The 21,093-nt window shown below is 40.5% G+C and overlaps 1 protein-coding gene across 1 annotated transcript in view; it reads right to left on the bottom strand.

Moving 5' to 3' along the window:
• The window catches only part of LOC112264937 (sodium/hydrogen exchanger 3-like), a 53,595-nt gene that overhangs the window by 17,434 nt on the left and 15,068 nt on the right, over positions 1-21,093 (bottom strand). Inside the window, exons 7-8 of the mRNA XM_024441852.2 lie at positions 6,827-7,029; positions 6,592-6,681 (exon numbers count right to left, since the gene is read on the bottom strand). Coding sequence (XP_024297620.1) covers positions 6,592-6,681; positions 6,827-7,029 — 293 coding nt within the window. The remainder of the gene's footprint in view (positions 1-6,591; positions 6,682-6,826; positions 7,030-21,093) is intronic.

Below are 21,093 nucleotides of genomic sequence, written 5' to 3'. Positions count from 1 at the left end.
ACTCCGCTACATTCCTAAAGAAAATAATGTACTTTTTACTCTTTACATTTTCCCTGACACAAAAGTACTCATTGCATTTAGAATGCTCAAGCAGGACAGAATTATGGCACCTATCAATATAACACGTTGTCATCTCTACTGCCTCTGATCTGGTGGACTCACAAAACACAACTACTGTGTTGGTAAATGATCTAAGATCAGGTGTTACCCATTTTTGGAGCCTTGAAACAGACCCATAGTATCCACTTCTGAAGCAGTGTGTGCAAAAAGTGACATTTTTTGTCAGCACTGTTGTTTCATATAAAAAAAATTCAACAATGAACATTGTGAATCAAAAACAAAGAAACAGACTGACCAATGCACACCTAGATTGCCTCACAAGGATAGCAACAGACACATTTTACATTTTGAATACATTTTGTCAAAAAGGGACATTTTCGCTCGTCCAACGACTGAGTTAACCCTTAATATGGGTCTTATATATGTGATGAAGCCTATTTGATGTGTGTATGTATAAACAGTGGTTCTTCCTTTAAAAGTTGTGACATACTTGCATGCTGCCGCAAAATTCTTATTTACAGTTGAAGTCAGATGTTTACATACACTACATTTAAACTACATTTAAATTTAAATTCTTGACATTTAATCCAAGTAACCTGTCTTAGGTCAGTTAGGATCACCACTTTATTTTAAGAATGTGAAATGTCAGAATAATAGTTGAGAGTGATTTATTTCAGCTTTTATTCCTTTCATCACATTCCCAGTGGGTCAGAAGTTTACACACACTCAATTAGTATTTGGTAGCATTGCCTTTAAATTATTTAACTTGGGTCAAATGTTTCAGGTAGCCTTCCACAAGATTCCCACAATAAGTTTGGTGAATTTTGGCCCATTCCTCCTGACAGAGCTCGTGTAACTGAGTCAGGATTATAGGCCTCCTTGCTCGCACATGCTTTTTCAGTTCTGCCCACACATTTTCTGTGGGATTGAGGTCAGAACTTTGTGATGGCCACTCCAATACCTTGACTTTGTTGTCCTTAAGCCATTTTGCCACAACTTTGGAAGTATGCTTGGGGTCATTATCCATTTGGAAGACCCATTTGTGACCAAGCTTTAATGTCCTGACTGATGTCTTGAGATGTTGCTTCAATATATCCACATATTTTTCCTGCCTCATGATGCCATCTATTTTGTGAAGTGCACCAGTCCCTCCTACAGCAAAGCACCCCCACAACATGATGCTGCCACCCCCGTGCTTCACAGTTGGGATGGTGTTCTTTGGCTTGTAAGCATCCCCCATTTTCCTCCAAACATAATTATGGCCAAACAGTTCTATTTTTGTTTCATCAGACCAAAGGACATTTCTCCAAAAAGTAGGATCTTTGTCCCCATGTGCAGTTGCAAACTGTAGTCTAGCTTTTTTATGGTGGTTTTGGAGCAGTGGCTTCTTCCTTGCTGAGCGGCCTTTCAGGTTATGTCGATGTAGGACTCGTTTTACTGTGGATATAGATACTTTTGCACCTGTTTCCTCCAGCATCTTCACAAGGTCCTTTGCTGTTGTTCTGGGATTTATTTGCACTTTTCACACAAAAGTATGTTCATCTCTTAGAGACAGAACTCATCTCCTTCCTGAGCGGTATGACGGCTGCGTGGTTCCATGGTGTTAATACTTGTGTACTATTGTTTGTACAGATGAATGTGGAACCATCAGGCATTTGGAAATTGCTCCCAAGGATGAACCAGACTTTGGGAGGTCTAAACAAAATTTCTGAGGGACTAAGCACACACACCTGAGGGGTCCCCGTGTTGACGGTCAGTGTGGCAGACGTGTTGTTGCCTACTCTTGATTTTCCCATGATGTCAAGCAAAGAGGCACTGAGTTTGAAGGTAGGCCTTGAAATACATCCACATGTACACCTCCAACTGACTCAAATTATGTCAATTAGCCTATCAGAATCTTCTAAAGCCATTACATAATTTTCTGGAATTTTCCAAGCTGTTTAAAGGCACAGTCAACATAAGTGTGTGTAAACTTCTGACCCACTGGAACTGTGATACAGTGAATTATAAGTGAAATAATCTGTCTGTAAACAATTGTTGAAAAAATGACTTGTGTCATGCACAAAGTAGATGTCCTAACCGTCTTGCCAAAACTATAGTTTGTTTACAATAATTTGTGGAGTGGTTGAAAAACTAGTTTTAATGATTCCAACCTAAGTGTATGTAAACTTCCCACTTCAGGTGTAAGAGTCAGCTATTTTTGCCATTAATAGTAGTTAGTGCTAGTTTGCCCACATCTTTGAGAAGCTAATTATTGAAGTGACATGGAGCTGTAGGCCTAAGAGTCAAAGGGAGCTTTGCCTCCCGTGTGGCGCAGTGGTCTAAGGCTCTGCATAGCAGTTGCTAGCTGTGCCACTAGAGATCCTGGTTCGAGTCCAGGCTCTGTCGCAGCCGGCCACAACCGGGAGACCCATGGGGCATCGAACAATTGGCCCAGTGTCGTCCGGGTTAGGGGAGGGCTTGGCCCTGTCCTTGTCCCATCGTGCTCTAGCGACTCCTGTGGCGGGCCGGGAGCATGCACGTAAACATGGTCACTGGTTGTTTCTTCTCCAATCTGTTTCTTCCTACACATTGGTGTGGCTGGCTTCCGGGTTAAGCGGGCATTGTGTCAAGAAGCAGTGCGGCATGGTTGGGTCTTGTTTCGGAGGACACATTGCTCTCGACCTTCACCTCTCCCGAGTCCATACAGGAGTTGCAGCGATGAGATAAGACTAACTACCAATTGGGGAGAAAAATGGGGTAAAAAGTTTTTAAAATATTTATATTTAAAATATAAATAAAAAGGAGCCTTGAATAGAACAGACTATACGGGATAGATTTTTAGACATTAAGCCTAATTCATTTGATGAATATTATGTTTTTTCTATTCCAAGAATAGGGTTTCCTTCAGGAAAATTATGGCCCTGTACAACATATTTCTATTCCAAGAAAAAAAAAAATTTCTTACTGTAACCGATGTACTGTAGGCCTAAAGGTTTCTGTTAGGAACATATGGCACTGTACAACATGTTTCTATTCCAAGAGAATTACAATGCGATTTGTTAGTGTAGCTGTTTTAGTGTAACTTACTTATTGGCATAAAGATCTACTTAAATATACAGTACATCAATCAATCGCTCATGAATTTGTGCATGTCATCACACAGCATACACGTCTTCCATGTCATTAAATACAGTCAAGCATTTTAGTTATAAAACTAAATAATAAAGTGAGCCTTGATTCATTTTACCATCACGGCTAAAGCGATTTAATTAAGGGTTTCAGTTTGGAAAATATGATGCTGTACAACGTGACCGGTCGGGAGTAGGCCTAAGCTACTAAGTGACTGCAAGTGAAGAGCAAAATAATCCTAACAGTTCCAAATAAAAATCTGATTGATTTATCAAGACCAGTCCCCATGCTCTGTCATTCAGTGATATTTATTCCCTATTGTCCTGCTGATAGTTGAAATAAACATCTACATTTTGAAAGAGTATTTTTATCATTATTTTATTATCAAAAGCATAAATACTGTACAGTATATATGCTTGATCCGACATTTTGCGGTTGCATGAGGTTTGGCGTTAGGGATGTTAAACAGAGTACTTAATACATTGTAAATTGGGGGGATTTTTTTCTCACGCCTACAGTAGACGAGCTATTAGACTATCCTTTTATAAAGGTTGAAGAGTCTATTGTTCTGCTAATAGCCCATCCTGGAAACGTTGTTTGCAGAATTCACAGCCTGCTACGCTTGTGAAAAACAAAATGCCTCCAGGTGTGCATCACTACTGTAAATAAAAAAAACAGAATATCTAAGGGGCTTTATATAATTAGGGTTAATAATAATAACAATAATTGTTGGATAACAGATAACTCTCGGAACTCATTAAGAGGCGGCTTCTATCTTCAATATAATCATTCATTCAGAAGGTTAAACCCATAGGTTTTAGGCCTGCAGTAGGTTATAATAAACGGAACATTGCGTGTCAATTCATTAACCATGTGCCATGGAATCAGTACATTGAACATTTCTTTAACTATTTTGCAATCTATATGGCACAGTTATCAATATTTTGGTCCTTAAATTAAACTGGTATTATATATTTATCACAATTTCCTTTAAACAATTTTGGTCTTTAATGCAGGGTCGACAGAAAAATTACTTACATTTTCCCCCTTCCACTTGATAAAGGTTCCGATTGCTACATTTTTTTGATCAATTAGTATATTTGAGTTTAACCACAATATTTGTTGTATTATTTGTTCTGTCTTTTCTGGTGGTTTAAACTGAAATTGCAACCAACTTTCTATGGCTTGATATTTTGGAGATGATTTTGTTTTCAAATAACCGAAAGTGAGCTGTTGTAATCTGAATAAAGAGAAAAAGGCCATTCTTGAACATGGGGTGAGACATTCTTACTTATTTGTAAATAAAGCCAGTTTGATATTTAGAATGATTTATTTCTGTTTTTAGTGGGAGAGAAACCAAAAGCTCACCATGCCTATTTTATCGAAAATTGTCAGGTCACATGTTAAGTATAAATCCCCCATTGTATTTTCCCAAGATCTCTCTTAACTCCAGGACCAACGACAGTTTGTTGTTGTTACCTGATGCAGGACTCTAGTGCCAGAGAAGAGAGACTCTCAGACTGAATGAAAACACGTCCATTCATTTACAAAAAGATAGTCAATTTGTGCCACAGTTTAGACTACCGATAGATCAGCCTTCTAACTCCCCCTTGTGATAGTGTTGTGCAATAACAGAATGCCACCATCTACCACTAACAGTCGTGACATAAGCTTGTGACTTTTAAAGGAAGAACCACTGTATTTGTGATGTGCTGTACATCAAATCAATTGCATGTGCTCTATTGCTCTGAATTTGCTCTCAATTGATAATTGATCATATTGGTAGAAAAAGTACAACAAATTAAAGATCTGTGTGGCCCTCTGAACGATTGTCTCAATCCAAAGTGGCCCCCTTACAAAAATTGTGAGTAACACTGCTCTAGCGCCATCATAAAATACCAAATGCCAAAAATACCAAAGGTCATGTGGGGGGGGGCTCATGGGGAAAGTATGGGGGAGGAGTTGCTCCTAGTTCAGAAAGCTGATAGGCCACTAGTTTTGGGGGATGAGGGTGTCTGAGAAGCTGAATGGGACACAATAACATCTCCTTTGAGATATTTGGCAGCCAGATGCATTTGTTTTGGGCAACCCTTCTAACCCTCTTTTAATCTGTATTTTGAGGACATTAAATATCTGGTTCACCGGTTCAACTTCAGCTACAGTCTCCTCGTTCTTCTAGTTTGTCAGCTAGCTAAGGAGTGGGTCCGCTATCGCCACAGTATAGACAATTTTGACTTTTTGACTGTTTTATCTAGGGAAAAACATACCTGTGGGCTGTGGGTTGTGCCAGCAGAGACGGTAGAGAAAGCGAGACAACCCACTCCCATTTCACATTCCCTCATTTTTCCTCATTTGGAAAACTGGCTTGCAAGACGGTAGTGAGTGTATGAGCTGGGAGACAGGTATAGCTCATTCATTTGAATGGTATTCACTTTTAACATTGTAATGTGAATCAAGTCTATTTAATAATGCTGTTTATTTAACCTTTTACTGCAGTGGGCTAAATCAGGGTCACAGAGTGTTTCTAAAACAAATTACTTTGAAACCAAAGAATACACTTCATACACACGGTTATGGGCTTAAACAAAGTTGAAATGTTTTCAATTTTGAGTTTACATCCCAATATTAAACTTGATAATATACATCACAAAAGACTGCAATATTACAAAAATGTTTATTAATGAAATTATGAAAAATATTAAATCACATTCCACCCATGAGGAAACTAGGTCATTTGACTGCAGGAAAGGGCTACTAAAATATAAAATGTTTGATACTGCTATTGTGTAAATGAGCCAGGGTTATAATTATGTTTTTATTTTTCAGAGTTTTTGGATCGTGCGCTATTCTTACTGTTGAGTTAGTTTTTGTCCCAGTAGATTTGAGGTTTTTCTGTGTAGTCTGCCATGGCAAATGATCTGGTATCCATGCAAATGATTTGGGGTTGCCTTAGTGGGCAGATTAGTACAATTTTCTTTGTCATATAAATGTTTGTTTGTATGTTGTGTCACCACTTCCCTAGAGACCTTCTGGGCTGGCTGTTCTTAAGAGGGAGCTATTTCATTCAGAAGCGGTGTGCATTCACATGCCAATTACCACCAGTGTGTTATTATACTAGAAGAACATTATACCATGTGTGCTCTCTCAAGTTTTTCATCACGAATGTGCTTTAATAGTCTGCATGAATCTTGCTCTGCTACTAATTTATTTGTGTGTTCTCCTCTTAATATACCTTGTCGTTCATTTGACAGACCTGTGATTGACTTGTCCCGAGGACCTCCCCTTGTGTATAAAAAGGTGGTGTAGTACAGTTTACAAAAAGTAAACACTTTGCTTTGGGTATTTATTAGAGAGATGTAAGGTTTGTTGTCTGATTCTTTTGGGTTGATGAACAACAAAGACTTCTGACTAAATAGTTACCCTATTCTGTATTTTTTCAGCTAGTGTGCGTTCGGTCACTGCTGCTCTCTTCACTTTTAGCCACTTGACCAGTGGTTTCATGGTTATTCCCTGCAACAAATAAGAAAATATAGTAAACCGGCGACAAATTAGAATATACTAGTCTGTTCAAGTGAAGACATATTACACTGAAAGAAAACAACAAAGAGTGAAATATTTATGGACTGAAGTTTGACATTTAAATGAGCTATTTTACCTGCAGCATGACAGTGAAGTACACCACTAGGAGGGTGGTGCTGACCATCATGTTCTTCTCCTTGTACTTTTTCTCATCCAGTGAGATCACAAGGCCATAGGCTACTGCCCCTCGTAGGCCACCATAGCCCATCACTACCTGATCAATAAACTCCAAGGGAACCAGTCGGTATTGGTTGAGAATCCAGGTGAGAAAAAAGACCCCTGTGATATAAACACACAGAGAAAGGCAGTGTTTCTGTTACATGTGTGATAGGTGAGGATTGTCTGTTAATTGAATGATTAGAATATTCCGCCCTGAAACATATAATTATATGAAATTGATTAGAATGTATGAATTCATAATCAATAAATGTGTAGTCCTAGTCAGAATTAGGGTAAAACAATATGCCTTTATAGTATTTTAAACACAGACTGTCTAAGCTTGATGCCGACCTGACTAGAGATTTGGGAGAGAACGGGGAGTACGTCTCAAGGACAAAGTCACTATCTCTGTCGGCTGGGAAGAGACACAGAGTGTGCGTAGCAGGACATGTGTGCGTATGTGTGCGTATGTGTGCGTATGTTTGTATGTATGTGTGGGTGTGAGAAGTCAGTATAAAATGAATTGATTTGTATTCTTGACTTCAGAACGTTCCGTGAATAAACCTTTTTGACCATTTAGCTGGGCCTCCGTCTGTTTCATTCGACCAGGATCTTACAAATTATGGTTTGCAGACTGAGAGTAATATAATTAAATTGGGTGATGTACCTGGAGAACATAATTCTCCTATCAATGTGCCTTGTAGTCTTCACATTTTGCTGCATTAAAAAGGATACAATTAGATTTTCTTTCCTACAGATACCCAACCTACTTCACATTTTCAAAGTGAAATAAAATTATAGAAGATGTTCTTAATTAAATAAATAAAAAATGTCTTGATGGTGCATGTCTTCACACCTCAGAGTTATGCCGTGTTCACATGCTATCGGAGTTAACGGAAACTCCTAGTTCTCAGTGGGAAATTAATGACCATCCAAGTTGGAATTCCAAGTGGGAAACTCAGAGAAAATGTTACCCGAGTTGTGACGTTTCTCCACTGACCATTTACCTTTTCAACCAAAAGATGACAACACATCCGTTTGACAACCGTTTGACAATGACAACCTTATCAATATGGATAATGTAGCTACTCTGACCATATTGTCAATGTTAAAGAGATTATCTGGTAGTTTTGTATATTTTTTTAGCCAGAAATTCTGAAAGTAGTGCATACGAGCAAAAGTGGTCCTCAAAAATTGTGTACTACGTCACACGTGTATATGTGACCGACCGCCTTGATTCGGTCAAATGTAGATACATTTGAAATTGTGTTTTTTACATTGGATAAAAGCAGACACACAGAGCTACAAAATGGTATATCATACACTACATTTGAGTAATTCTGCTTTGAAAGTTGATAAACTTGTTACTTCACTTTTGAGAAAATGGACTTTGAATGTTTTGGTTACCTACTGGAGACCTCTTTGTCTACACCCATTCAGTATTGATCACACCCTCTTAAGCTTTAGCACCACCCATCTCTTTAAGGGTTGATCCGAGTTCTGTCCTAACAACAACAGTCAAGCACTCAAGCTAACTGGCTAACATGAGAGAACTGTTCACTGACCATTTTACTCACACTAGCAGAGCTGGTTAGGCTGTTTTTATGTTATCCAGAGTGTTGGTGACTGCAACTGTGCTACTGGCAACAATTTGCGCTTTTTTGCCAATGTTTATTAACACCGGCCATATTCAACAGGTTTTGGTGTTCGTAAACTCGTCAGTCATTCTGCGCTCTGGCACACTCTGACGTGAGTGCTCTGAAATCGTTGTAGATAGCTAGAGCGAATATACCAACTATGCCTATCAAGAGTTGTCACAGTGACAATCTATTGAAATAATTACTTACATAGTGGAGTCTTTTTGTTAAGACATAGCTAGCTAGCTAAACAAGGAACCATAATCCCAACTCATGATGTTATTACCCTGCATGAATCTGCAACCAGGTTCAATGTTAGCTAGCTAAAATTAGGCTATAACTAGCAAAGCAAATGGCTCCGATACGAATAATAAGATCATACACGTAACGTGAGCGAGCCAGTTAGCTAACGTTAGCTAGCTAGCTAACACTATACTTTGAAGTGATAATGACTGTCAAAATTAGAAATGTGTAATATCTGAAAATGTAGCTAGCTAGACTATCTTACCTTAGCTATGATAGACAGGATTACCTACACATACTGACCAGCTCATATAGACAGAAGCGTGGTATATTATGCAGTCCAATCTGAACTCATTGTCGTCTCTCAGCATGTCAAGCCCACTCATTATCTCAGCCAATCATGGCTAGCGGGAAGGTTGCTATCTTTCTGTAGCTAAACCAACTAGGCTCGTAATTTAACACATTTGATTTGTATTTACAGATGGCATACACATCTGTTATTAAGGCACATGCAGGTTCACATGTTCCCGATGGCATTTCTTTACAAAATATGAAAAAATGCATTTTCATTTTTAAAAACGTGTACGTTCAAGTGGGGGCTCTCTTGTGAAGTGGTGACCCGCGACATATGCCTAGTTTTCTGAAATGAGTCAAATATGTGCACCACATCATTCATTGTTCTTTCTCGCTTTGCTGTGGGTGCCTGATGTGCCTCTTTCTACCATTCACTTATATGGTGAGGGACTGAATCTCATTGGTTCCACTCAAATTGCTTGGCCTGGCCCACATAGGCAAAAATGTAGGGAAAATGGTGCAGCACAGCTTCCATAAAAACTACCTTTCAAACTAGGGATTTCGTGGCTAATTGATGTTAAACATTAATTCTGCTCATAGATTATGCATATATGAACTACACATTGACACATCCAGCCCAAAGCGCAAGGTTTAAAAAATACCTAGTAGTCGCCAATGTTCCAGAGCATAAAGCAAGCTAGCTAACTTTATTAATGGCAATGTTAGCGAGCTTATCAAGCTAACTAACATTTTATTGGTTGAAGAATTGTTCCAACTTCAAAAGCACTTGAACACAATCATATCGGACTTCCCAGTTTCCCATTTGAAGCAAGCACCATTGGTAGCCATTACAACTATGAAGCATTTTTAACAAGATTCTACCAACTTTGCACAACTTTTAGGGCAACATATCCATTGTTCTTGTCCAAAATGCTCAAGTTCAGTAAATTTGTTTAAGAATCATTGATGGACAGCTGTCAGGACCCGGTTACGAACCCGGGTCGAGAAACAGTCACTTAGGAAACTGAGCCACGAATAGTCGGCAGAACCCAGAAGATGAGGCAGACACAGCCGTACTTGAGACAGTGTTTTAATAAAGTAAAAAGGAAAGTTCTTCAGGCAAAAATATAACACCACAACGTCAAAAGTAATTCCAAGAGAACAAAGGTAATCCTCCAAGTCAAAAAGGTACATCCACAAGGTGGTAGGTACAGCAGAAAAAAGCCTCAAAAGATACTCAAAAATAAATAAACAAGAACAGAGTTCCACAAGAGCATCCAACTGGAGCAACAAATGTTCACAGCATCACTGGGGCTGGGTGCTAACATTCAAACACAGAGCAAAGAACTGAGGAAAACTAAGGGTTTAAATACAATCAAGGGAAACGAGGCACAGGTGCAAATAATAACTGGGAACAAGGGAAAACAAAAGGGTCAAAAAGCACAATGGGGGCATCTAGTGACCAAAACCGGAACAGCTCTGGCCAAATCCTGACAGACAGCAATATTAAAATCTCTGATTTCGAAGCAAATTTAAGTCAGGACTGAGACTAGACCACTCAGGATCACTCAATACGTCTTGGAAACCCATTCTGGTGTGTCTTTGTTATTAAAATGTGTGTAATCGTCCAGCAAAAAAATAACTACATCCCAGTGTTAAGGTTTCATTAAACTGAGGCTGGCTTTCCTCTAACTTTTTACCTAGGCTTTGCTTCTTTCATATTTATTTAGATCCTGACAAACTACCCAGTCCCTGCCTGTGACAAGTATACTCATAACATGATGCTGCCACCACAATACTTGAATTTGCAGAGCTTTCTCTTTCAAATTACATTTTGTATTTCACAATGGGATTTCATTCCCAGAATTCCCATAACTTGAAGTAACCAAATCATAAAACATATTTTGCAAAACAGACCGTAAAAACAGTGAATTGGGTGCACCCTCATCCTGCCTGAAAAAGCCACTCTCCCGCACACTGACAATTTTAGTTTCTCATTGAAGACAATTCTTGCTCTATCCTACTGTTAGCTGTTCATGCTAACTTGGCTAGCATGCTGCAAGGCAAGATAACCAGGTTATTCTACCTGTAACACGGTAGAACTGCACGTGTAGAAATCTCTTTACCTCGGTCCCCCCTCCTGCTACGTAGCCACATTGCGAGCTAGTGTGACTCGGTTAGCCCAGGCTAACTCAGCTAGCTAGCTGCAGGTCAGGCGAACCACACAATTCTACCTGCAACACTGTAGCATTGCTAGCTTTCCCCTCGCCTAGTTTTAACCCGTGTTAATTCACCGGTACTAACTAGACCGTCTACCTAGCCACACAGATCTTCAAGTCGTGGGAGTAGGCTAGCCTGAAGGCTTATGCTATCCTAGCTCAACCCCTTCAGCTAGCACTGAGCTAGCTACAGTACACCTCCAGGTAGCTGCTAGCTAGCTAACACGTTTCAGCCTCATTGCTATAGCATTCTCTACTGTGCTAATCACTGCTAGCCCTCAGCTAGCAAGGCTTTTTTCTTCACACTGGCTACCGCTACCCGTACCCAAAACGAGCTTAGCTCAGGACATGAATTACCACGTTATTGCGCTTTCGGTTCTACAATTGCTAGGAAGGATTATCACCTTCTGTGCATCATGTGCTTGGGAGGGAAACATGCCAAGGTGGCACTCAAGGACTGAGTCCTACAAGTGCTGCATGTCGCTAACTGAGGTAAAACGGGCCTCTCTCTCGGTAGCCTGGTTCGCCTCTGAGCCACTAGCAGGAGCTGTAGCTCTGCCCCCATGACCAGCTGGGACGAGATCATGGATAGCCTTAATTCCTCCCTCTATCAGTCCGACGATCCCCTCTCGGGGAAGGCAAGCTAGGGGTCAATGAGGATGATGGCGAGATTAACCTTGCCAGTCTCCTTGAGGCGACATGGAGGTCGACCAGGTCCCACCCTCTCAGTCCTTTAGATGGCACAGCCTCGAAAACAGAAGACGCCATTCCTCCACTGGAGTTTGGGTTCTTTGATGTCTGTAGGCGAGCTGCGACCAGATCGAGTGGCCGGATCCCCTGGGGAACAGAAACCGAGAATGGAATCTTTAGGATGGGAGGAGACTTTCCACTAGTGCAGACCGAGTAAAGCAACTGCTACCTGCAGTTGCAGCTTGCCTATGGTAAGCTAAGCACTTGTGGGATATGCCCCTTACTGAAAAAGTGCTGGCTAAGCGCATAAGCTTAGACATGCACAACATGGAGGAATCCAGGCCATCTTAAAAGCCGACTGACGCAATGTGACGCAGTTGCTGAGCCTCCTGATGCCAAATCAAGCTCTGTATGTCGATGCCATGTGTATCCCAAATTTTGTCACAATACGGAGGGCACCGTATAGCTCTGCATTGACATGATCGGTTGACGGTAGATGCTGGAGGTACGTCCTTTATAAACACAAACTCACTTCCTTGACAACAAACATGGAGAACTTTGACAAAAGGCTATCAGAGCAAGTTTGTAAATATAAACATCTCATTGAAAGAGATCAGGGAGGTAATGGGAATGGAAGGGGAATCTGGCCACAAGAAGTGGAGGCAGTCGCAAGCAAGCCCGTAAAGCAAAAAATGTATACATTTGCGGTCAAAATGGAGATGCAGGTGGGAAAACGATGCTGCCTTTTTATTTCATGCTATCTTGGCTGAACTCCTATGTCAAGCACCGAGAAACCGACTCCAACATCTCAGAAGCGGTATTGTCTTTTTGTTTAGCCAGCTGCTCTAATAGCTGACTGGCTATAGCGATAAGCCCTAAATCACTAGGAGTGGTGCGCTTTAAGTTGTGCAGACCAAGTGACACTCCACTCTGTGAAGTGTAAGAAGTACGAATGCCCTGATTTCTGCGGAGTACGCATCACCATAAATGCTGTATGGCCACTGCGATTGCCGGAATCTCCTTGAATCAGCTTTAAAGTGGCACCATCTCTGGCTAACCACAGCTACCCCTCACGCCTTATAGGTATCACTACCGACGCCTCACTCCCTGATAAGATGGATCGCTTTACTGCCTCCATTTTCCAGAAACCATACAAAGCCTCAGCCCAGTCTGTCAGAAGAGCTCTCAACGAGACCTTTTTTTGATGGCTTACCTGACTGAACTATTGGAGGAGGTGGGGAGATGGCTGCATTCAGATTGGGAAGAGATCTGTAATATCACAGACCTCACCCTCCGTGTCTCCCGCACTGCTATCCAAAGCTGTGGTCATAGCACGACCTTAGCAGTAGTAGGCGAAAGGGCCCTTTGGTTAAGCCTATTCAGCTGAACAGACAAAGAAAAGTTAGACCTCCTCTTTGAGCCCACTGTCACGACATAAGGCAGAAGTGTGAAATGCGTAAACCAGAAGGCGAAGACATTAACTTCTGCCTGCCCCACAAACCCGGGCCTCATGGCAGCCTGTTGATCAATGCATGTCGTCCCTGCCACCCGGCTGGCCTTAGGGGATCTAGGGTGCAGTCCTTACGTCAGTGGAAGATAATGCGCAAAGCAGACTGCTCCCTGCCCTATCCTCTCTCTTCGGGTTTTAACGTCCCTCCCCACTACACGTTTTGCAACACTGGGGAGGCACGGGTACATTAGGTTATGACTATTCTCTGTGCTGCATCCCACTTCACGTCCTTGCTGACTCGAAAAAAGGAGGAGACACATTTTTCCCCAGAGTGTCTCTCCTCCCTCAGGCTCTCCCCCCAGTGCATTTTTGGGTTCCCAGCCAGGGGCAGCTGTCATCATGTCTGCACACCCTCCGGTCTCTATGACTTGGTTTAGGAAGTCGAACTGCCATTAGCCATCTTCTTGTGAACCCTTTTTCTCCTCTTGCCATAGGGACGTTTTTTTGCCTCTGTTCGTACAGAAACAATCTCAGTCATGCAGAATGATAATCCAGAACCGCGGCACCCCGGCTTCACTGCTAGGGGCACCGTCTCTCCATATGTTCTGGCACAGGAACCTTAAACCCTGACCCCCTCTAATCGGGAATAGGGTTCAAATCAAATCTACAACAGGTGTAGACTTTACCGCGAAATGCTTACTTTACAAGCCCTTTCCCAACAATGCAGAGTTAAAAAGTAAGAACAAAACAAATTTCTCAATAGAAAGAAAGTTACAATAATGAGGCTATACACTGGTACCAAGGCAATGTGCAAGGGTACAAGGTAGTTGAGGTAATATGTGCATGTAAGTAGTGGTAAATGTTACTAGGCAATCAGGATACATAGTAGCAGCAGCACATGTAAAGAGTGTCAGTGTAGTATGTGTGGTTAGAGTTTGCATAGAACCAGTGCAAGAGAGTCAGTGCAAAAAAACTAAAGAAAGGGTGGGTCAAAGTAAATAGTCAGGGTAGCCATTTGATGAACTGTTCAGCAGTCTTATGGCTTGGAGGTAGAAGCTGTTGAGGAGCCTTTTAGTCCAAGACTTGGCGCTCCGGTACCGCATGGTTTGCGATAGCAGAGAGAACAGTCTGACTTGGGTGGCAGGAGTTCTTGACAATTTTGAGGGCCTTCCTCTGACACCGCCTGGTATCAAGGTCCTGGATGGCAGGGAGCTTGGCCCCAGGGATGTACTAGGACGTACGCACTACCATCTGTAGCGCCTTGCGGTCGGATGCCGAGCAGTTGCTATACCAAGCGGTGATGCAGCTAGTTAAGATGCTCTTAATGGTGCAGCTGTAGAACTTTGAGGATTTGAAGCCCCATGCCAAATCTTTTCAGCCTCCTAAATGGGGAAGAGGCGATATAGTGCCCTCTTCATGACTGTGTTGGTGTGTTTGAACCATGATAGGTCCTTAGTGATGTGGACACTGAGGAACTTCTCAGAAGTTCTCGACCTGCTCCACTACAGCCACATCGATGTGAATGGGTGCGTGCTCAGCCCTCCGTTTCCTGTAGTCCACAATTAGCTCCTTTGTCTTGCTCACGTTGAGGGAGAGGTTGTTGTTCTGGCACCACACTGCTAGGTCTCTCACCTCCTCCCCATAGGCTGTTTCATCGTAGTCAGTGATCAAGCCTACCACTGTTGTGTCATAGGCAAACTTAATGATGGTGTTGGAGTCGTGCTTGGCCACGCAGTGATGGGTTAAGAGGGAGTACAGGAGGGGACTAAGCACACACACCTGAGGGGTCCCCGTGTTGACGGTCAGCGTAGCAGACGTGTTGTTGCCTACTCTTGATTTTCCCATGATGTCAAGCAAAGAGGCACTGAGTTTGAAGGTAGGCCTTGAAATACATCCAGATGTACACCTCCAACTGACTCAAATTATGTCAATTAGAATCTTCTAAAGCCATGACCTCATTTTCTGGAATTCTCCAAGCTGTTTAAAGGCACAATCAACTTAGTGTATGTAAACTTCTGAGCCACTGGAATTGTAATAGTGAATTATAATTGAAATAATCTGTCTGTAAACAGTTGTTGGAAAGATTACTTGTGTCATGCACAAAGTAGATGTCCTAACCGACTTGCCAAAACTATAGTTTGTTAACAAGAAATGTGTGGAGTGGTTGAAAAACGAGTTTTAGTGACTCCAACCTAAGTGTATGTAAACTTCCGACTTCAACTGTATATATAAATCAAATCGAGGTGTGGGTGATGGAAATGCTTTTGGCGATTGCTCTACTTCTGTTCTGTGGGTGGCACTGTGTGCGGCACTGTGTGCTCTTTTCGAAGGATGGGTCCCAGTTTCTCAGGGGCCCTGGGACGGGGTGGTCTGCCGGTCACTGGGATGACAACCCAGTTGTGATGGGGAGGGGTTTTAGCAGATGGAATAGTGGGGAACAATTAGATGTTTCACTTAGTAGCAAGTAGCAATGCAAAAATCATGGTACAACTATATGGATACTAAATCACTATGGTACTTTTTAATGGTGAGTTTACAAACATATACAGTATTATGATAAATGCATTTGTGTATCTCATTATGGTAAATGGTGAAATAAGTATAGCCAGTTATAATTGTAATGGCTTAGCAAATAATAAGAAAAGACTATCAGCATTTACCTGGCTAAAAGGGAAGGAATATAATATCTATTGTTATTTAGGAAACGGATGAAGTTTGGTGGAAAAAGGACTGGGGGGACGAAATATATTTATCCCAGGGGCAATACAAGCCTATTATTATGGTGGGAGATTATAATACGGTTTAAAATACCTCTATGGACCATAAAGGAAATCACACTACAAACTATTACCCTCAAGCACTTAAGGAAATCACCAATGTCATGGATATATTGGAACTAGAGGATATACGGAGGCTTGACAAAATACTCCAGTTTATGATCTAATATATGTATATATATATATATATATTTTTTTTTTACATTTATCTAACTAGGCAAGTCAGTTAAAGAACAAATTCTTATTTTCAATGATGACCTAGGAACAGCCCCTGTTCAGGGGCAGAACGACAGATCTGTACCTTGTCAGCTGGTGGGGTTTGAACTTGCAACCTTCCGGTTACTAGTCCAACACTCTAACCACTAGGCTACCCTGCCACCCCTGTAGTAAACTCTAATATACTGTAGAATACTATACTCCACACTGTAGTTTCCTTTGCGCAAGTATAGTATTTACCATGAATTTTATAGTATACTGTAGAATACTATACTACACGCTGTAGTATCCCTCTATCATGTATAGTACTTATAGATTTTTGTGGGATACTGTAAAATACTATAGTAAATACTACAGTAATGTCTCCAAAAACACTCGTTTTTTTTTTACTATAGTATTACTACAGTATTTCATGTACATATACCCCACACATTCCAATCCCACATATCTCAATTTGTGCTACCCATGAGTGATAAACCTACATGCCAAGTATAGACTATATATTGTGTTCCTTACAGGTTATAGAAAAGAGCAGAAGCTCTGAACTATCCATTCAGACTCCAGTGCTACCTACCTACAGGTTATGGAAAATGTGCTCTTTTAGTATTTGTTCAGTAGGTTTCCTCAAAGAGAAACCACCCATGTCTATGTCAAAGGTGATCAAACAAAAATAACACAGTAAATACTGCAATTGTCCTCAAAAACACTACAGTAATTACTACAGAATACTACAATCATGTTCTCAAAAGCCTACTACAGTCTGGTCCACAAAAACACTACAATAAATAGTAAATACAGTATTCACTGTGGTGTTTTTGCATGAAAACACTACATGAATACTCCAGTAATGTCAGCAAAAACACAACATTGAATACTATAGTATATACATATAGTAATACTACAGTATTTTTACCATAGTATATTTTTATGTGAGGTGTGTAGACTCACTAGCGACTGTAGTTTAAAATATGTATTCAAAAAATGTTGAATTACTTTGTAACAAGATACTTCAAGAGCTTTAATTAGTATTTTCAAAACATAAAATAATTTTCAATTCCAGTTTTTATAGCATTTCACAATTTTGTGGCCCCCTTTACCCTGCATTGGTATCAGAAGTCTTATGAACTGGTGTGATGAGAGTTTCAGCTAAATGACCAAAATTAACATGTTAAAATAAACACTTGCAAAGCATACTGGGTATGATTTTAATGAGCTCCACCCCCAAAACAAGGCCAATAATAATAGCCAATGTGCTTTTTTACATTTTAGCCATTTAGCAGACAATCTTATCCAGAGCAACTTTTATTTGATCTAACAGTTAACTAGGCAATTAAGAACATATTATTGTTTACAATGACAGCCTATCAAAAGGCAAAAGGCCTCCTGCGGGGATGGGGTCTAGGATTAAAAATGTTGAAATAAATATATTGGACAAAAACACACATCACGACAAGAGAGACAACACAACACTACAGAAAAAAGACCTAAGATAACAACATAGCAAGGCAGCTACACATGACAACAACATGGTAGCAACATAACATGGTAGCAGCACAATACATGGTACAAACATTATTAGGCACAGACAACAGCACAAAGGGAATATTTGCAGTCTTAATCAACTAAGGTTGTTAAAAAAAACACAGTCATAGTAAGTACAGATATTTTTGTTATAGTTACTGATAATGTTGTAGTTTTAATTTAATTTGTTTACTTTATTTAACTAGGCAAGTCAGTTAAGAACAAATTCTATTTTCAATGACGGCCTAGGAACAGTGGGTTAACTGCCTTGTTCAGTTAAGGTGCTTACTTTCAAATATATTTTGAAAATACAAGAATTCTAAAAATGTACAAAATATGATGTAGACTGACCAGGTGAATCCAGAATCCAGCTGCAGTGGTCATTAAAATTTGTTAGCCGGTTATTATCATGCAAAAATCTGCCAGTCTCACGATAATTGTTAATTAACACAAGTTTAGCATCGCCAGGGCTCCACACATACAAACCACTGATGCCCATGCGCGCGCCTTTGGAACTACATTTTAAAAAGTATATTAAATCAATTGAATATACAGTTGAAGTCGGAAGTTTATATGCATTGAGGTAAGAGTCATTAAAGCTCATTTTTCAACCACTCCACAAATTTGTTGTTAACAAACTATAGTTTTGGCAAGTCGGTTAGGACATCTACTTTGTACATGACACAAGTCATTTTTCCAACAATTGTTTAGATACATATTATTTCACTTATAATTCCCTATATCACAATTCCAGTGGGTCAAAAGTTTACATACACTAAGTTGACTGTGCCTTTAAACAGCTCGGAAAATTCCAGAAAATTATGTCATGGTTTAAGAAGCTTCTGATAGGCTAATTGACATCATTTGTGTCAATTGGAGGTGTACCTATGGATGTACTTTAAGGCCTACCTTCAAACTCAGTGCGTCTTTGCTTGCTACCATGGGAAAATCAAAAGAAATCAGCCAAGACCTCAGAAAAAACGTTGTAGACCTCCACAAGTCTGGTTCATCCTTGGGAGAAATTACCAAATGCCTGAAGGTACCACGTTCATCTGTACAAACAATAATATGTAAGTATAAACACCATGGGACTAAGCAGCCGTCATACTGCCCAGGAAGGAGACGTACTCTGTCTCCTTGAGATGAACGTACTTGTGCGAAAAGTGCAAATCAATCCCAGAACAACAGCAAAGGACCTTGTGAAGATGCTGGAGGCCTACAAAACTGACTCAGTTACACCAGCTCTGTCAGGAGGAATGGGCCAAAATTCACCCAACGTATTGTAGGAAGCTTGTGGAAGGCTATCCGAAAAAAGTTTGACCCAAGTTAAACAATTGAAAGGCAATGCTACGAAATATTGAGTGTATGTAAACTTCTGACCCACTGGGAATGTGATGAAAGAAATAAAAGCTGAAATAAATCATTCTCTCTACTTTTTTCTGACATTTCAAATTCTTAAAATACAGTAGTGATCCTAACTGGCCCAAGACAGGATTAAATGTCAGGAATTGTGAAAAACTGGGTTTAAATGTATTTGGCTAAGGTGTATGTAAATGTCCGACTTCAACTGTACACCATCACAATGAAGCCATTATTTATTTTAGGCAGGACTAAAGTAACATTATGATATTGAGAAAATGTATTTTAGAATAACAGAATGTGAGTTGGCCTACTGTATGTTATCTGGCTATACACCATGCCATAGGCTGTAGGCCTGTTCAGTTAGCAGACAAGATATGCTAATAAATTCCATGACATGATGTTATAGTAAGAATAATATAGTTGAACTTAGCTGAATAAAATAGAAAGGATATTTTTCCCATTCTGGAGCGAGAGTGAGCACATATGAAGTGGCTACGTTGAGTGTAAAAGTGATCATTTGAAACTAGCCCTATATGCTAGATTTAGAGTTATTTGGCTTTAGTTGTGAATGATACAAATCATAGATGCCTTAGAAATCAAAAGATATGGGCTGCATGATGTGACTATAGGCTATTGATCATTTGAGAAAGTCGCAAAAAAAGCTTGCGTTCTGTTCCTTCCCTCAGGCTGCAAGCTGTTCTTTCATCAGATCAGGCTTGACTCAATTTCATCTAGTCTTTACTAATAAATACAATTAGTTTAGATTTAGAATGGCCCATTATCAAATGGGAATGAACAGGGGAAAGAGAAAAACAGAAGTCATCTGTATGCACTGGAATAGCAAATAGAGGCATTCGGTAGCTAAAGGCAATGTTGCAGCCTATTAATTATTAATATAATGCACTATTATTAGGCTACTCAAAATCTAATACAAATTCAATATATAATTGTAGGCTAAATTTGTTTAATTTAGGATAGACCAATTATTTACCAAACACATCTTAAATCAGTATTTTTTAAATGTTTTTCTGCCATATGCAATATTCAGTAGGCTGTTTTGTATAACTGAGAAATCATTATTGTAATTCAGAGATTTTTTTCAGCTTGGGCTCATATATAGGCCAATGCTTATACATAATCTCTAATATGCATATGGTGTTTTGAATTAATCATCACCTTTTAAAGTGCTGTCCATTTTGTTGTGTTAGGCTTTGAAACAACATCCACAATGACCATGTTTTCCACTTTTAAAATTGTTTTACCCCTCTTTCTCCACATTTTCGTGGTTTCCAATTGGTAGTTACAGTCTTGTCTCATCGCTGCAACTCCCGTACGGACTCGGGAGAGGTGAAGGTCGAGAGCCGTGTGTCCTGCGAAACACAACCCAACCAAGCCGCAATGCTTCTTGACACAATGCCCACTTAACCCGGAAGCCAGCCATACCAATGTGTCGGAGGAAACACTGTACACCTGGCTACCGTGTCAGCGTGCACTGCGCCCCGGTCCATCACAGGAGTCACTAGTGCGTGATGGGACAAGGACATCTCTACCAACCATGCCTTCCCCTAACCCGGACGATGCTGGGCCAATTGTGCGCCGCCCTATGGGTCTCCCGGTCGCGGCCGGCTGTGACAGAGCCTGGACTCAAACTCAGAACCTCTAGTGGCACAGCCAGCAACTGCTTTGCAGTGCCTTAGACAACTGTGCCTTCCACTCAGTTTCAACGGATTGTTGAACTTCTTTCTTCAAATTGATCAAATCACAGTGATGTGAGT

Source organism: Oncorhynchus tshawytscha, linkage group LG13 (assembly GCF_018296145.1).
Source record: "Oncorhynchus tshawytscha isolate Ot180627B linkage group LG13, Otsh_v2.0, whole genome shotgun sequence".
NCBI classification, from domain to species: Eukaryota; Metazoa; Chordata; class Actinopteri; order Salmoniformes; family Salmonidae; genus Oncorhynchus; species Oncorhynchus tshawytscha.
This window is presented reverse-complemented; position numbering and strand designations above follow the sequence as displayed.